Source organism: Gadus morhua, chromosome 14, assembly GCF_902167405.1.
Source record: "Gadus morhua chromosome 14, gadMor3.0, whole genome shotgun sequence".
NCBI classification, from domain to species: Eukaryota; Metazoa; Chordata; class Actinopteri; order Gadiformes; family Gadidae; genus Gadus; species Gadus morhua.
The window spans coordinates 17,196,868-17,212,401 of record NC_044061.1 but is presented as its reverse complement, the minus strand read 5'-3'; the positions used below and the strand labels follow the sequence as shown (position 1 = coordinate 17,212,401).

The following is a 15,534-nucleotide window of genomic DNA, read 5'->3' as shown; positions in this document are numbered from 1 at the left end:
GAATTAATCGATGCCGACACATCTTCCTGGTGAAGTCACAAAGCATAGCTATGTTGCTTTTTGTGACCTCGGTTTGTCTCGTCCTAGTATCGTTGGTAACGACATGAACTACAATGTTGTCGAAACTATCGTTGGTGTTTGGTGCATCTAATCTAACTCTGTATGTGGTCTGACCGCATGCCAGTAGCCTTAGATTAGCCTCAATGTCGGGAGCCCTGGCAAATAACTTTCACTGGCCATGGCGTCTAACTTTACGTATAACAGAGTCACCAATGACTAGCGTTTTTACCCCCAAAAAAGACTTGCGAGGCAGGCTGCTGTCCGCCTTTGCAAGTGATGCTGCAGACAGCCTTGCCTTGACGGAGCTAGTGCTAGCGATAGCATCAACTCTACAAGACCGCCGGGCGGGTCTCTTCTCTATACTTTTTGGAGTATCTGTCTTCTTTATGCTCACTACCCTTTCCTCCTCTAACTGACAGATATGTCTCTCTAACAGAGCTATCTTATCTATGAGGAAGGCGGAACAAGAGCAACCAGAGTCCATGCTTAGCGTGGTTGATGCAGACGGAGCTCCAACAAGGAAACAGCAAATACAATACAGAGTATGCAGAACAGGTCGCGATATAAATACTGGTAGATAGATACAAACCAAGATAGCTGGTCGACGCTAAGCGTCCTGCTAAACAAACCAAACAAACCAAGCCGTCTACCCGGAAGTTGCGTCCACAGCGTCACACAGCATCCTCGGGTCAAACTGTTGAGAGAGAGCACAGGTTATAACCAACACGATTGCAATTATCACATTATAACCACCACCACTATTAACCAAATCTATCTTCAGTATCACATCATAATCTACATCACTATAACCAACAATATTGTAATTATCACATCATAACCATCCCCACTATAACCAGCACTATCGTAATTATCACATCATAGCCATCACCACTATAACCAACACTGTAATAATTATCACATCATTACCTTCACCAAAACAACCAATTTCTCCAATGAATATGTACAGTGTTAGGAATTAATAGGGAGAAAAGTTAGAGAAAATAATAATATGAAGAACAGTATTAGGGCCACAAGGAACTTGCAGTTTTTAATAATAATTCTCGTATCCTTTTACCAATAAACATCAAATTGCAGAGGATTCAAAACTAACTTGTGCTGAAACTGGACTCTCATTGCTGGCCTAATTAACGAGCAGAAATGTCAAATCATGTCCGTTACAGCCCTTTGAACTGGGCTGGACCTGTTCCAAACTGTTATCCAGACCTTATGTTCAAATCCGGTGAAAAACACTTAAAGAGCTTTCATAGTTTACAATGAAAAGCATCCAAATCAGCGCTATTGTTTCTCTTTATAATTTATTTGAAACAATCCGGAAACAATCATACTTTCGAAGCAGCCTTCATTTTGGTGATTAAACGCTAAGCCCGGATAATGCCTCTGGTACTGGAATATCATGAGTCTTAGGCATGTAAAATAGCCTTTATACTAATTTTTTCTTTCTTGCCTTACAAGGATAAAGCTGTCTTTGCTTTATGATTATATAAGTATTTTGATTTATGATTGGATATCAATGCACACACACACACACACACACACACACACACACACACACACACAGACACACACACACACACACACACACACACACACACACACACACACACACACAAACACACACACTCTCTCAGGCAAAGGAGAAAGCAGTACAAGGGTCTCAAATGAAACCGCATCAACACGTGACGTGATATCAGCCTGCCCTTGTACAAGGAAGTGGAACCAAAGTGGGATTAAGGCGATAGCAGTGGTTGGGTGCTGACTGTATTACGTTCAATGGCAATTTGTCTAAATCAAGATGAAATAGCACCCTTTACAATGTTGCTCACAGCTGTTTACTAGCATATTGAATAGAGGAACCTCTGTCCTGTAAGGCGTTGCCTCAAACTGACTTTAAAGCTGTGTGGACTCATACTGAGGCAAGTAGGTCAGTCAGTGGATGAGCCAGTACTTCAGATCGCTAAGTATGAAAGAGCTGAGCTGAGATGGGATGGGAGCAGAAAGAATCAACAATCAGTGTGAGCCTGCTGCGGATATAGACAGTGCAGGGATTCTGGACACATCCAGGGTCCATCAACCACCACAGAGATACTGCATGAACACCCCATGCCACACACACAAACGCATACACACACACGCACAAACACCCACACTTCAGATCCCTCAGTCCAATGCTTAGATCGTTTCTACAGGGAAGAGCTCTTGAATAGCAATTATCCTCATTCTCCCCTGAAACTTGAGGTCTGATAATAATTATAATGCTTAAAATAATAAAATATTAGAGACTTCCGGGGTGACGTCAGGGCGAATGGAAGCATAGAGTGAGAGCTTCCAGACTGGTCTAATATAATCCCTCAAATTAAAATCAGTTTTTTATTTGTATAATTACACCTGATTGATAACATATGTAAAAGAAAATCAAAGCTCCTAGCAATTAGTCTTGATGCGGAAAAGGCCTTTGATTCTGTCCGTTGGGAGTTTTTGTATTTGGTGTTAGAGCATTTTGGCTTTAATGATAAAGTAGTAGGTTGTCTCAAATCTATATACCACCTACCGACAGCGCAGATTAAGATAAACTGTAACATCTCAGGTGTAGTCACTCTGGAATGAGGATGCCGGCAAGGCTGTCCCTAAAGCCCCACCCTATTCGCATTATTTATAGAGCCACTTGCCCAACTAATAAAAGAGGATGCTACAATAGGGTTATACGATTTACGTAGAACCCCTAATAATAATAATACAGTAATGCTATCGATTACAATAGGGTTCTTAGATTTTTCGTAGGACCCCTAAATATAGTTGCAAGAAACCATGACAAGTTTGACCTTATGACTTATGATCGACAGCATGACCGTATGACCGACAGTATGACAGTATGACCGACAGTATGACAGTATGACAGTATGACCGACAGTATGACAGTATGACCGACAGTATGACCGTATGACCGACAGTATGACAGTATGACAGTATGACCGACAGTATGACAGTATGACAGTATGACCGACAGTATGACCGACAGTATGACCGACAATATGACCGTATGACCGACAATATGACAGTATGACCGACAGTATGACAGCATGACAGTATGACCGACAGTATGACCGCCAGTATGACAGAATGAAAGTATGACAGTATGAAAGTATGACAGTATGACAGTATGACAGTATGACAGTATGACCGACAGTATGACTGTAGACTGCCAAGGGCAGATTAGAGTATATTTTGAGAAATAGAAGTCTTCCGTGCGTGGAGGTACGGTGAGCTTGGTCGGTATGGTAATATGGCATTGGTGTGCCTTAAAAACTGGTTTACCGGAAGTTTACAGATCAAAACAATCAACAATAAAAAAAAAGGTGAAAAACCACTGTCAAACGTTTTCCAAATTACGCGTGTACCGCTTTAAGGCCCAACCTGCATTGTAGTGAAGCCGCGGTTCAGAAAGGCAACTTCAAACAAATGCATCCAATTTCATATATGGCATGGGCATACTATGGAATCTACCCCTTGTAGCCATATTGGACAGCCGAGCATATGTGTTTTTGACACAATGTTAGAGGTGTTTGAACATCAGAGATATGTATTTATTTCACTTGAAAATATGTATCTCTGTCGTCTTTAGCCTTCTTGCTATGAATCTCACACTATATAGTCCCACAGTAAACTGGTACATGTGTGACGAATTTGCAGCTTTTACAACTTTCAGCCCCAAAGCAGTTTATGTGTGGGTGTTTGGTGGAGTTGTAGCCATTGCATGAAGTCTAAATGATCTGACCGTAGGGGTATGCTATATGCTGCTGTCTTGGCCAAGACTCCCTTGTAAAAGGGATTCTGAATCTCAATGGGATAATTCCTGGTAAAATAAAGGTACAAAATAAATTGATTGCGATGTGAAAGTTGTTCATCATGAAAAATGGTGCATGTATAACAAGTTTCATGCATATTGCACCTTCCTATCCTGTTAAATCCCTGAACTTCAAGGCCTTGTGTTATTCTTGCCCATCTTTTGATTCCCTTACTATTTTTACGAGTTCTACGAGCCTGCCAAACTTTTGGAACCAAAGCGCCAGGCTAATAATAATAATAATAGTACTAACAATTACAATAGGGTTCTTACGTCATTCGTTTTATCGGACCCCTAATAATAATAACAATTACAATAGGGTTCCTATGGTTTTCTTAGGACCACTAATAATACTAATGATTACAATAGTTCCTACTGTTTCGCAGGAGGCCTAATAATAATAATACTAATGAAAAAAATAGGGTTCCTAATATGGTTTCGTAAGACCCCTAATAATAATACTAACGAAAACAATAGGGTTCCTACAGTTTCGTAAGACCCCTAATAATGCAGGTTACAGAAGCAACGGAAATGTTTGGATCAAAATAGAAAGCTCAGAACTTCATATGAAATGTTTGGTGCTTTCCGTTAGCTGAAAATCTTTGCATTTAGCCAAACTGGATTATGTTTCTGCCGAGTTACCTTTCATCTCATATGCGTACTTTGAAGCCACCAGAAAGGCTTCTTCAAGGATACAAAGCCGAAATGAATGATTCATGTAGTTGATTCGGTTTTGTCGCACTTTCAAATTATCAATAAAATCTAACGTCTAATTCTAAAAACTCTCCTTAAAAGCGATGTAGTCATTACGTTCGTGTGCTCTCGTTTCTATACACCAATTAACGCCGAATTCTCAATAAGTTGAGATTCAGCACGATCCTTCTGTGTGTGTGTGTGTGTGTGCGTGTGCGTGTGTGTGTGTGTGTGTGTGTGTGTGTGTGTGTGTGTGTGTGTGTGTGTTTTGGGGTGTGTGTGTGTGTGTGTGTGTGTGTGTGTGTGTGTGCCACCAAATAATAGTTCTCCCCCCTCTGAGGGGAAAATAATACACTTGAACTTACTGACCCTGAGATGTTCCCAAAAGGCTGTGTTGGGATAAAACCATCTGCAGAAATTGTGCAGATTATGATCCTCGTTCCCATCCTTGAAAATATTTTATTTAAATATTTAATATTTTATTTAAGACGTGTTTTGGGTATTAAAGGTCCCATGGCATGCTACTTTATGGATGCTTTTATATAGGTGTTGGGGCCCTAATACAGTATTTGAAGTTGTTCAAGAAATTCAGCCTTGGTGCAGCATAACAGTCACTATGAGCCAGTCCCACAATGAGCTTTCCACAAACGTGCAGTTGTTTAGAGGCGGGTCAAGGAGGAGGGTGGGGGTGTGGCCCTGAGCAGCTTGCGGCCACGGTACCATGCGCTAGTGTTTACAGTGGATGTATCGCAAGGGCTAGGATTCATAATATCATCCGGAGGCCACACATCTTTTGGCCGTGTTCTGTAAATAATCTTGAAGTCCTGGAGCACCAGAGCACGACAGACTAATGGTGAAGGGTTTGCATACTACGGGATATTATTTGTAAGTAGGCCAAGAACCAAGTTCAGAGAGTTAGGTCAGTATATTCTTCATGCAATACTGTAGTTTATGTTGCATGTGTCTGCTATCATGTAAAACCTTAATTATATGAGATTTTCTTATTTTTGAATGACAGAAATCTGGATTTTAGGCCGTTTTTTATGTGTATATATACCAAGGAAATGTTTTTACCAGGGAATTAAATTTAGCAGTAAAATATAGATCAATGGCATGGGGAAGGGATATTATCTAACATTCCTATGATATAACACTCCTCTCAATCATGCATGTTCTGAGAGAAACCTTCAATAGCCTTGGATATTTCCCATCCTCATTCCCATGTACTGCTAAATATTCAGTAATAATTGCCTTGACCTCCATACCAATGTCAATTTGTGCACTTCAAAGTTTGGTGTGTTTTTAGTTTGAACACGGTTTCTTAATAAACAACAGGAATTCAAGAGTACCTAATTAAGCGCAGGATATAGAGCAAGATATTCAAGCAGTTTGGATAATCTGAATATGTCCTAGCTCCTATGGAGCGCACATTCTAACAAGCTGTTACTCTTTTTCTCTCCCTCTCCTCCATTTCAACTCAAGGCCCAATCCCAATTCACCTATTGGCCATACCCCTTAGCCCTACACCTCGCTTTTGAGTTGCCCTCACTTTTGGGTGCCCTTGAAGCAGAGGGCCAAGTTGACGTAAATTGAGGCGACGAGTTTGTTGCTGTTGGCGGTTGATTTGAGTTTTACAACACCGGCTTCAGCTGTGGTCATTTTTCTTTCGTGGGTTTTAAAAATCTTTTTGCGGCTGTCAGTGAATCTGAGAAATGTGGAAAAAATATGATTTGTTCAACGCCGTATTCTGAGCCTGGGAATGCTGGTGGTGGATATGGTATGTAGGTTTTTTGTAACAGTTTGCTTTGATTTGTGTTTTAATCAGTGTTCAGGTCTGATAGCATAGAATGCCGTACACATGCATTGCATGTAACTACCAACACCAATACAATCTAATTGTACCAAAAGAGAATATATAAAACCAGAATAAACATAGAATTTATGGCAGTATGACATCAATGTAAAAAATAAACATCATACAAACAAGAACCAGTGATATAATGGAACCAATATTTCACATTACAAAAATGCATTAAGAATCACACACACAATCACATTTTATCAACAACCTTTTCAAAGAGGCTCTATTTCTAACAAAAAAAATGAAATAACTAAAAACGAAATCACATTGATGAACCATTTTCCAGGCTACATAGCATTTTTAAAACAATAACTATTGCATTACTTGGCAAGTGATTATAGCTTATCTTCAAACCTGGAGTCCCTAGCCTAGAACGTGGAACATATGGATATCATTGTAACATTGTTCAGATTCCAAATACAACAACTTACAAGTTTCACACCATCGGTAGCTTCTTCCAGACGGCAGCAGCTGGAACAGTATGTTGCTGGGGTTATGAGGGTCTTTAATAATCCGGTTGGTCACCACCCTCTGTAAGGGTTTAAGATTGAGGGTGGAGCAACTGCCGTACCAGGTGGGGATGCAGCCAGTCAGGATCCTCTCTACGGTGCCCCTGTAGAAGTTGCGGTGTATCCTGGTGTCCATGTGGAACCTCCTCAGCCGTCGGAGGAAAAAGAGCTGCTGTCTAGCCGTCTTTGTGATGGTGTCGGTGTGGTGAGTCCAGGTCAGGTCCTCGCTGATGTGGACCCCGAGGAACTTGAAGCTGCTGACTCTCTCTATGGTTGTCCTGTTGATGGTGATGGGTGCTAGTCCTACTCCCTGTCGCTTCCTGTAATCCACAATCAGCTCCTTGGTTTTGCTGAGGTTGAGATGGAGGTTGTCCCGGGAAGTCGTGGTTCTTCTGACCTCCTCTCTGTACGCCGTCTCGTCGCCCTTGGTGATCAGGCAGATGATGATTGTGTCGTCAGCAAACTTGACGATGGTGTTGGAGCTGTGTGTGGCCACGGGGTAATGGTTGACCAGGGAGTAGAGGAGAGGGCTGAGCGCGCCGCCCTGGGGTGCGCCGATGTTAGTAGTCAGGATGGATGATGCAGCGTTTCCTCTCCGCACTGGCTGGGGTCTGCCGTCAGGAAGCTCAGGATCCAGTCACAGAGGGCGGTGTTGAGCCCGAGGTCCCTGAGCTTCACGGCAAGCTTGGAGGGCACAATGGTGTTGAATGATGAACTGTAGTCAATGACCAGCATTCCCACATATGTGTTCCTCTGATCCAGCTGGGAGAGGGCAGTGGGGAGGGTGAGGGCGAGGAGCTTGAGACACGGCAGCCTTCTGCGGCGTCATTTTGTCTCATGATATGTCCATGCTGTCATGAACTATCATCAATGTTGTAAAGTTCTCTAGCTAGCAAGTTCGCTAACCAGAGCCATGCATACTTGATTATTCTTGTTACAAAGGAAATGTCTATACTATATTGAAAGGGCATAATGATAATGCGACGGTCATCATTGCTCTTTTTTTGTTTATTAAAGAAGGAAAACCTTACATTTATCGTTTTCGATCCGGTCGCATCTTTCTCCGCCATCTTGCTTAAATTTTTTCTAATTCACCAGGGATTGTGGGAGATTTCTCACAACCCTCGTTTATGAGTTTTCCCTCTCGAATTGTACTTTCAAAGGCTAGTTAGCCCTTTCCCCTTAGCCCTACCCTTCAATGTTACTACTTTTTTTTTTGCATGAAAGATTGTATGTGACAACAGCGCCTTAATGACACTTAATAACTCTCTCTCTCTCTCTCTCTCTCTCTCTCTCTCTCTCTCTCTCTCTCTCTCTCTCTCTCTCTCTCTCTCTCTCTCTCTCTCTCTCTCTATTTGAATGATGCTGTTTTTCACTGATGTGTGTTTGTGTAATGCTATACTATTGTATTATTTCCTTCTCCTTCATGCTATTGGACATTGTCATTGTCATGATAGACTTGAGCGAAGCCGCCATAAAAACATTATGTTTCAACCACAATGCAGGAGACCTCAACTTCTGCACTGAGGACATTGTTTCTTGCATCCTCTCCCTTCCCAGCTCCCCTGTCCTAAAGAATATCCAAATATAGAGATACATTTGAACACTTCTCTGGCAGTATTTCAGAGAATGTTTTCTCATCCCAACATGATGTGATCGTAACGTTATTTATATTTGTAAAAAAAGAGACCCAGGCATGAAACTATAATTTTATCTGAATACATCTCATGTGGGGTCCAAAGACCTACGCTCACAAATAAAAAGAGGCCCTAGATAGACTTAAAAGGAAATAATGAAATAAAAGGTATGAAATATGTTATATGTATATATACAAATGTATATGTATACACTTTTGTGTATATATTTATCATATATATATCACTTCTTGTGCTCTCTTGTAGGACTGCCATAAAAAAACAAATTACTTATTATATACATAGAATACTACAATATGTACCATGTTATTCCCGCTTTTAGAATTTACATTTTATTTTGTGATTCTTAATTTTTTGTGTGTTTGTTACGTTGATAATGCAATACCATTTAAATTCCACATCAAATGTTTGTCATGCATAAGGCCTTAAAATTATAAGCATTATAAATGATGAGATCACTTGAAGGCCCTTCATTTTCAAGTCATCAAATTGTTCGTCTCCTATGGCAGGGAGTTAAAGCCGACGTTGTCTTCCTGGCAGCCAGGCCCAAACAATACCTCCCAGCATTGTTGATCTAGGCCCTGGCCTACTTCAAGCTCATTAAAAAGGACGCAGTGTTGCAGCTGGGATAACAGAGGGATAGTGGGGGAGAACAATAATCACGTCTTTAACCATGTAATTCATATCGCCGTTGGGAGTCTTGTGGAGCGTATTTGTGTGTGTGTGTGTGCGGTGTGGGTGTGTGTGTGTGTGTGTGTGTGTGTCTGTGAGTGTGGTTGTTTTTTCTGTTTGTGTGTGCGTGTGAACGTGCGTGCGTGTGTGTGTGTGTGTGTGTGTGTGTGTGTGTGTGTGTGTCTGTGAGTGTGGTTGTTTTTTCTGTTTGTGTGTGCGTGTGAACGTGCGTGCGTGTGTGTGTGTGTGTGTGTGTGTGTGTGTGTGTGTGTGTGTGTGTGTCTGTGTGTCTGTGAGTGTGGTTGTTTTGTGTTTGTGTGTGCGTGTGAACGTGCGTGTGTGCCGGACACACCCAAACATAAACAAACATCTGCATACTGTATCTGTGTCTGCATTAAATGATGTTTATGTGCATATTATAATGCATTTGTTTGCTCTAGATGCATCTGAGAACAGTCCTGGGGGATATTTCATCAAAGTCACTAACGAAGGCGGCGCTTAGTTGATTAAGACCAGTCACAACTAACACCAACTTCCACTTGAAGCTTAAGCCATTCCATCAGTCCAGTTCAGCCGCCCCTTGCTCAAGTTAGTTCAAACCAGGCTAACGTTATTTGTGGATTACGCGCGCTCACGAGATTTGTAACCAGCCCAGAACCGTGAATGTCAAATCATGGTTAAAATGTCAGAAAAGGACCGAGCGGGATCTTTTCCAGCGGCGAACAGAAGTTGCTTGTGGAGGTCTATGAGGAGTACAAGCATATAATAACTCAAAGAGGAACACCGTAACCATTAATAAAAACAGGGAGGCCGCCTGGCAAAAACATCGTCGATCTGTTGAATGCATGAGTAATATTAAGCGTAACATATTGTATTTGAATATTTACCATGCCTTTGAAATCAGGGAGATGGTCTCAAGGTTACGTGTCGAACTTGTCAATCCCCACGCAACTAGTAATTTAGGAAGGATTACTGCAGAAATCAAATAACTTTTTGGTCCATTTATTTTCAATTTCTTTGAAGAAATAAGCCAAGTAAATGCAGCCAGAATTTTTTTTTCTAAATTGATTTACCATTGTATTTATATCAACAGAAGGCTGCCTGCCGATAAACTCACCTGAATGGAATTTACAATTTCCCATACAGCAGTGTCTTTGTCATTGTGACAAAGACTGCACTTTCAGTAACATTAATATTAACATTAACTTTACCATGGGTTTATGTAAGTTATATTTGGGTTCTAGGGAAATTGTAAGACATATTTATTATATAAAAAGTAAATTGTTAGGCCTACTTTCTCTGACATAAAGGGAATTACAAAAATAAGCCAATGCCAAGAATTCTATGACATACTCAGGACGCGACTCAGGCCGCCCGCACCACAGCACCAGCACTATACCACTCACCATCACAGCACCAGCACTATACCACTCACCATCACAGCACCAGCACTATACCACTCACCATCACAGCACCAGCACTATACCACTCACCATCACAGCACCAGTGCTATACCACTCACCATCACAGCACCAGTGCTATACCACTCACCATCACAGCACCAGTGCTATACCACTCACCATCACAGCACCAGCACTATACCACTCACCATCACAGCACCAGTGCTATACCACTCACCATCACAGCACCAGCACTATACCACTCACCATCACAGCTCCAGTGCTATACCACTCACCATCACAGCACCAGCGCTATACCACTCACCATCACAGCACCAGTGCTATACCACTCACCATCACAGCACCAGTGCTATACCACTCACCATCACAGCACCAGCACTATACCACTCACCATCACAGCTCCAGCACTATACCACTCACCATCACAGCTCCAGCACTATACCACTCACCATCACAGCTCCAGCACTATACCACTCACCCAACTGCTGGTTCCCGATAACAATAGATAGCAATTAAATTAATTATTTTATTTGCATCATTTAATCTTAGACCCTTAGGGAAAATAAGGTCTGTTTGTACTTCATATATGTAAATGTATGACAAAATCATGAGGAATAGGCTTGGCGGAACCTTCCTGTGACACACTTGGTTCCGACAGATCCCAATCCCCATGTCTGGACTCACAGACTTTGCTGTGCGTTCTCGCGAAATTATTAAGGCTTTAGGGCAGTCCCAATGTTGAAATCCAAAGGGCGGGGGGGTTTGAGTCCACACTTACAGAGCCCTTTCCGTGAGTTCGCATCACTGCAGACTTCACCTAAGGAAATTTCCCACAGTTCAAAGCGTCGTGACCTTTACCGCGGAGACCATAGGGAAATCCGGAAATTAGGAAGGTAAACAACAAGACAACGCCACTGTCAATGCATGACCAGATGGGAATTTCTGCCTCTTTTTAGTTGGCCGGATCATTTTGATCAGCTCACCACCAAGAGCCGGCTCCTTGGCTCCCAAACGGCTCTGTATATTACTACTTATACCTTTTATAATTCAGCCAAATGTAGCCCGTTCTGACTCATGATTATTATCTGTAGGCCAATAATAACCTAAATTATTCAATACATCCTTTATACTGAAGTATTCAAAAGTAAAAAAATAAAAATAAATGTATATTTTCTAATATCAATACATTTCATTAGCCGAAGTGTCGTGAAATGCTGTGCCAATCCCATACCTATCTGAGCCCATGTGGCCTCACACACTCAATCACTTAAGTTAATTAGCACCTGAGATCATTTAAGTCCGTAAGTCCTTAGTCCTCAGGGCTCACTTTGGGATTGGGCCATCGACTTCTCTGAAACGTACGATCAAGTAAGCCTGACAGTTAGCCTGCTATCGACCAGGGGTTTGTTTCCCAAAAGCATAGTTGCTAACTTCCTTAGCAACATACCTCTTAGGGACTAAACAGTTAATAGGAAAGTGTTCCCCAAAACCATTTCACCTACATATTAAGCTCATAGTATGGAGGAAGTTATTAAACTCCATAGTACTAGCAAGGTAAGGCTTCCTGACTGTTTCCCAACAACATAGTCTTGCTGAGTCCTTATTACCCACATGGTAAAAAGGCAAACTATTTACAACAGCTCTAGGGCTGTTGTAGGTCCATATTAGCCCACATGCTTCCTGGATATTCATGGTCACATGACCGATTTCAGTCTTCTTTGTTGTTTTTTACACAATTAGCATTCTGAGTTAGTGTAGTAGCGCCTTGAAATGTTAGGGTTTGGAACATCACTGGATATTTAATGGCTCACAAATATTTTCTTTAACAACCCTGTTAGTTTTACATATGTGATAAGATTCTGGGCAGTGGGTTTTAGAGAAGTGAATTCATTGATAGCCTACAATTTAAAATAAAATAAAAAAGTATCAAGAAACATCCATCCACTGCAGCGACAACACAAGATTCTGCCTCTCTGTCAAAATGAATAGGCTATCAAAATATTGTGGGAGGGAAATATACAGCCTAGGTACTGTTAAGAGATCGACAGACTTCAAACATCAAAAATCCATCATTAGAACTGAGGAAACAAGACGCATCTGGCAGGGCTTGAACCGATGGCAAGAAAAACAAAAAACAAAATCTCAGGGTGATCAAGTGCTCTAACCACTCAGCCATTTAACTCTTGCACAGAATTGGGGAGAAAAGTTATTTATTTACTTACCTAGAGAATAGAGTAAACAAAGCACATTTCTTTCAGTTTTTTCCAAACAAACAACTATTTCCGAAATTGTTTCTGATGTTGATACAAAGGATAGGTAGATACACAATCAAGTTGGCGAATACTAACCACAACTGTATAGCAAGCATGTAGTCAAAATATCAAAGTTTGTGAGGTTTCCACCTGTAAATTATTGAATGCCTCAGAGCAATCCAAACTCCGCCTCAGAAAACATCTGTTCACTATGTATTAGCTGTTAAGTACGCAGCTAATCAACGAAGAGGTCAGCTACGTACTGCTATGTTAGCTGGAGATTTTTGGGAAACACTCGTACTTCGACTGCTGCATAGTACAACTGGGCTTAGTAATAAGTCAGCAAAATGCTAACTTCCTGACTGTTTTGGGAAACGCACCTAAGGTTGGTCGGATAAATTAGCATGGTTACTTAGCAGAGATTCCCTTAAGTCACGTTAATGGAACGGAACTCTAACTGAAAGTATTGAGGCCAAGCAAAATAAGCCTGGCTTTGCTTTTAGCTTGTTCGATAAAATACCCCTCTGTTGGCTGTAGCCTTCCTAATGTTTTTTCTTATTGTTTTCCCTCTCCTTCTATCTATCTATCTATCTATCTAACAGCTGGGAGGGTGTGGCCTACTCGGTGTGGGGGTGTGGCTCTCCGTGACCCAGGGGAACTTTGCCACCCTGTCATCGTCCCTACCCTCCCTTTCTGCGGCCAATCTGCTGATCGCAACGGGAACCATCATCATGGTGATTGGCTGCCTGGGCTGCGTTGGAGCTGTCAAAGAGAGCCGGCCCCTTCTGCTTGCGGTGGGTCACCGGCGATGGGCGAACAACGCGCTTTTTCGCCATGCCTTCATATAATGTCAGAACATCTGCTCATTAAGGTCTCCAAATACCAGGAATTGTTGTTATTTCAATAGCATGGTAATTGTGCTTAAAATGAAGTAATTATTTTGCTGCACAAGGCCCTTTGAGAGTTTTTCTTTTAAAGTTTTTAAAGGCATAACTTTCCCTCCAAGCATATACTATAAAGGTGCGAGGCAATTAGCGCGCTGGCTTCAACCAAGACCTTTTTCTAAATGATTGGCAGCCGGCAGAATTAACCCAGGCACTGTGTTGCCACAGTAAATGCACAGATCCTGGGACTTTAATATGATGGGTTAGCCCATCAGCAGCCGGAGCATTTGATAAATCAGCCCTTATGAGTGGTACATAAGCTCAAGCCTAATGAATGTCTCAAACGACAGACACACCCCTCTTATTTTGGAACCCATTAGCGTAATGATAGCTGGAGGGGGTAATGAGCATAGCAGGCTTGCTTCCGAGAGCTCTCTTCTTCTTCTTCTTCTTTTTTTTATTATTCTCACGGTTATAGAGCAGGGTATAGCGAGGGTGCTTGTTATGTGTGTGTATGTGTGTGTGTGTGTGTGTGTGTGTGTGTGTGTGTGTGTGTGTGTGTGTGTGTGTGTCCATGTGTGTGTGTGTGTCCATGTGTGTGTGTGTGTGTGTTGAGCCATGGAGTCTGACATCAAAGCATTATGCTGGCAATATTGCAATTGCTGTTTTGAAAATAATCTTTTGATGTCCTGTCACTGAAATAGGGTAACATATTAGCATGTCTATGGCTGGTGGGGAAGTGTTGAAACAAAAAAAACAAAGAAAATCATGAAAATTGAAAAGCAAAGGCAAAAGCAAACAAAATGTTGCTGCAGCAGCTACATTTATATAGATATAGATAGAAAGATATATCAATATATTATAGTACATCCGCATAAAAGAGATAGGAATGTAATAGAGTACATCAATATAAAATATATATGGATGTAATGCAGTACATTTATGTAAATGTTAAAGAAAGGGGATGTAAACGTAGTGTGTTGGGCTCAAAATAGAAGCAGCTTGCAAATAATGCCTTCTCTGTTCAACCAGACAGAGGTATACAGGTAATAGGTCAACCTAGCAGTTGTAAGTGCTTGGTTCTATGAACATCGTTACTGTACCGACAGCAATATATTGTTTCACCTTATTTTTCATATGCCCTTATTGTAAGTCACTTTGGATTAAAGTGTCTGCCAAATTCCCTAAATGTAAATGTAAAGTACAGAGGGAGCTGTGCATTGAGCGAAATGTGACATAAGTAAAGACCGCAGAACCATGCTTGAGCACCGGGGAAACAGTGGTAGACAGTGTAGAATGCATGGGGTCGATTGGAGCTAAATGCTATAAAATGAGAATCAGGCTGTGCGTGGGCTATTCACTGATGTTGTTAATATACTTCCATAAAAATGTCTTATTATTGTCAGAAAAGGACTACCATGGCACAAGCAAAAGATTACTATTTCGTCTCAAGTTGATGTTATTGAAATTGACTCACACTTCACATTCAACCTCCTACGCTCAATTGCGCCCCTGGTGGTCTCTTGAACCATTCAGCGATGAGGGGTATAGTATGTCTCAGGCAACCTTGGGGTCCTGTTAATATATTGATCTGGGAGGAATAGAGGGGCCACCGCTAACCAGTATGTGATGAAGTGTGTTGCCAGGGCGATGAGGCATGTGGAT

At 41.5% G+C, this 15,534-nt stretch overlaps 1 protein-coding gene across 3 annotated transcripts in view; it reads left to right on the top strand.

The window, feature by feature from the left end:
• tspan4a (tetraspanin 4a) overlaps positions 1 to 15,534 on the top strand; it is an 84,070-nt gene that overhangs the window by 39,830 nt on the left and 28,706 nt on the right. For all 3 annotated transcript variants that reach the window (XM_030378128.1, XM_030378129.1, XM_030378130.1), the window contains exon 3: positions 13,588 to 13,779. In XM_030378128.1, coding sequence (XP_030233988.1) covers positions 13,588 to 13,779 — 192 coding nt within the window. The remainder of the gene's footprint in view (positions 1 to 13,587; positions 13,780 to 15,534) is intronic.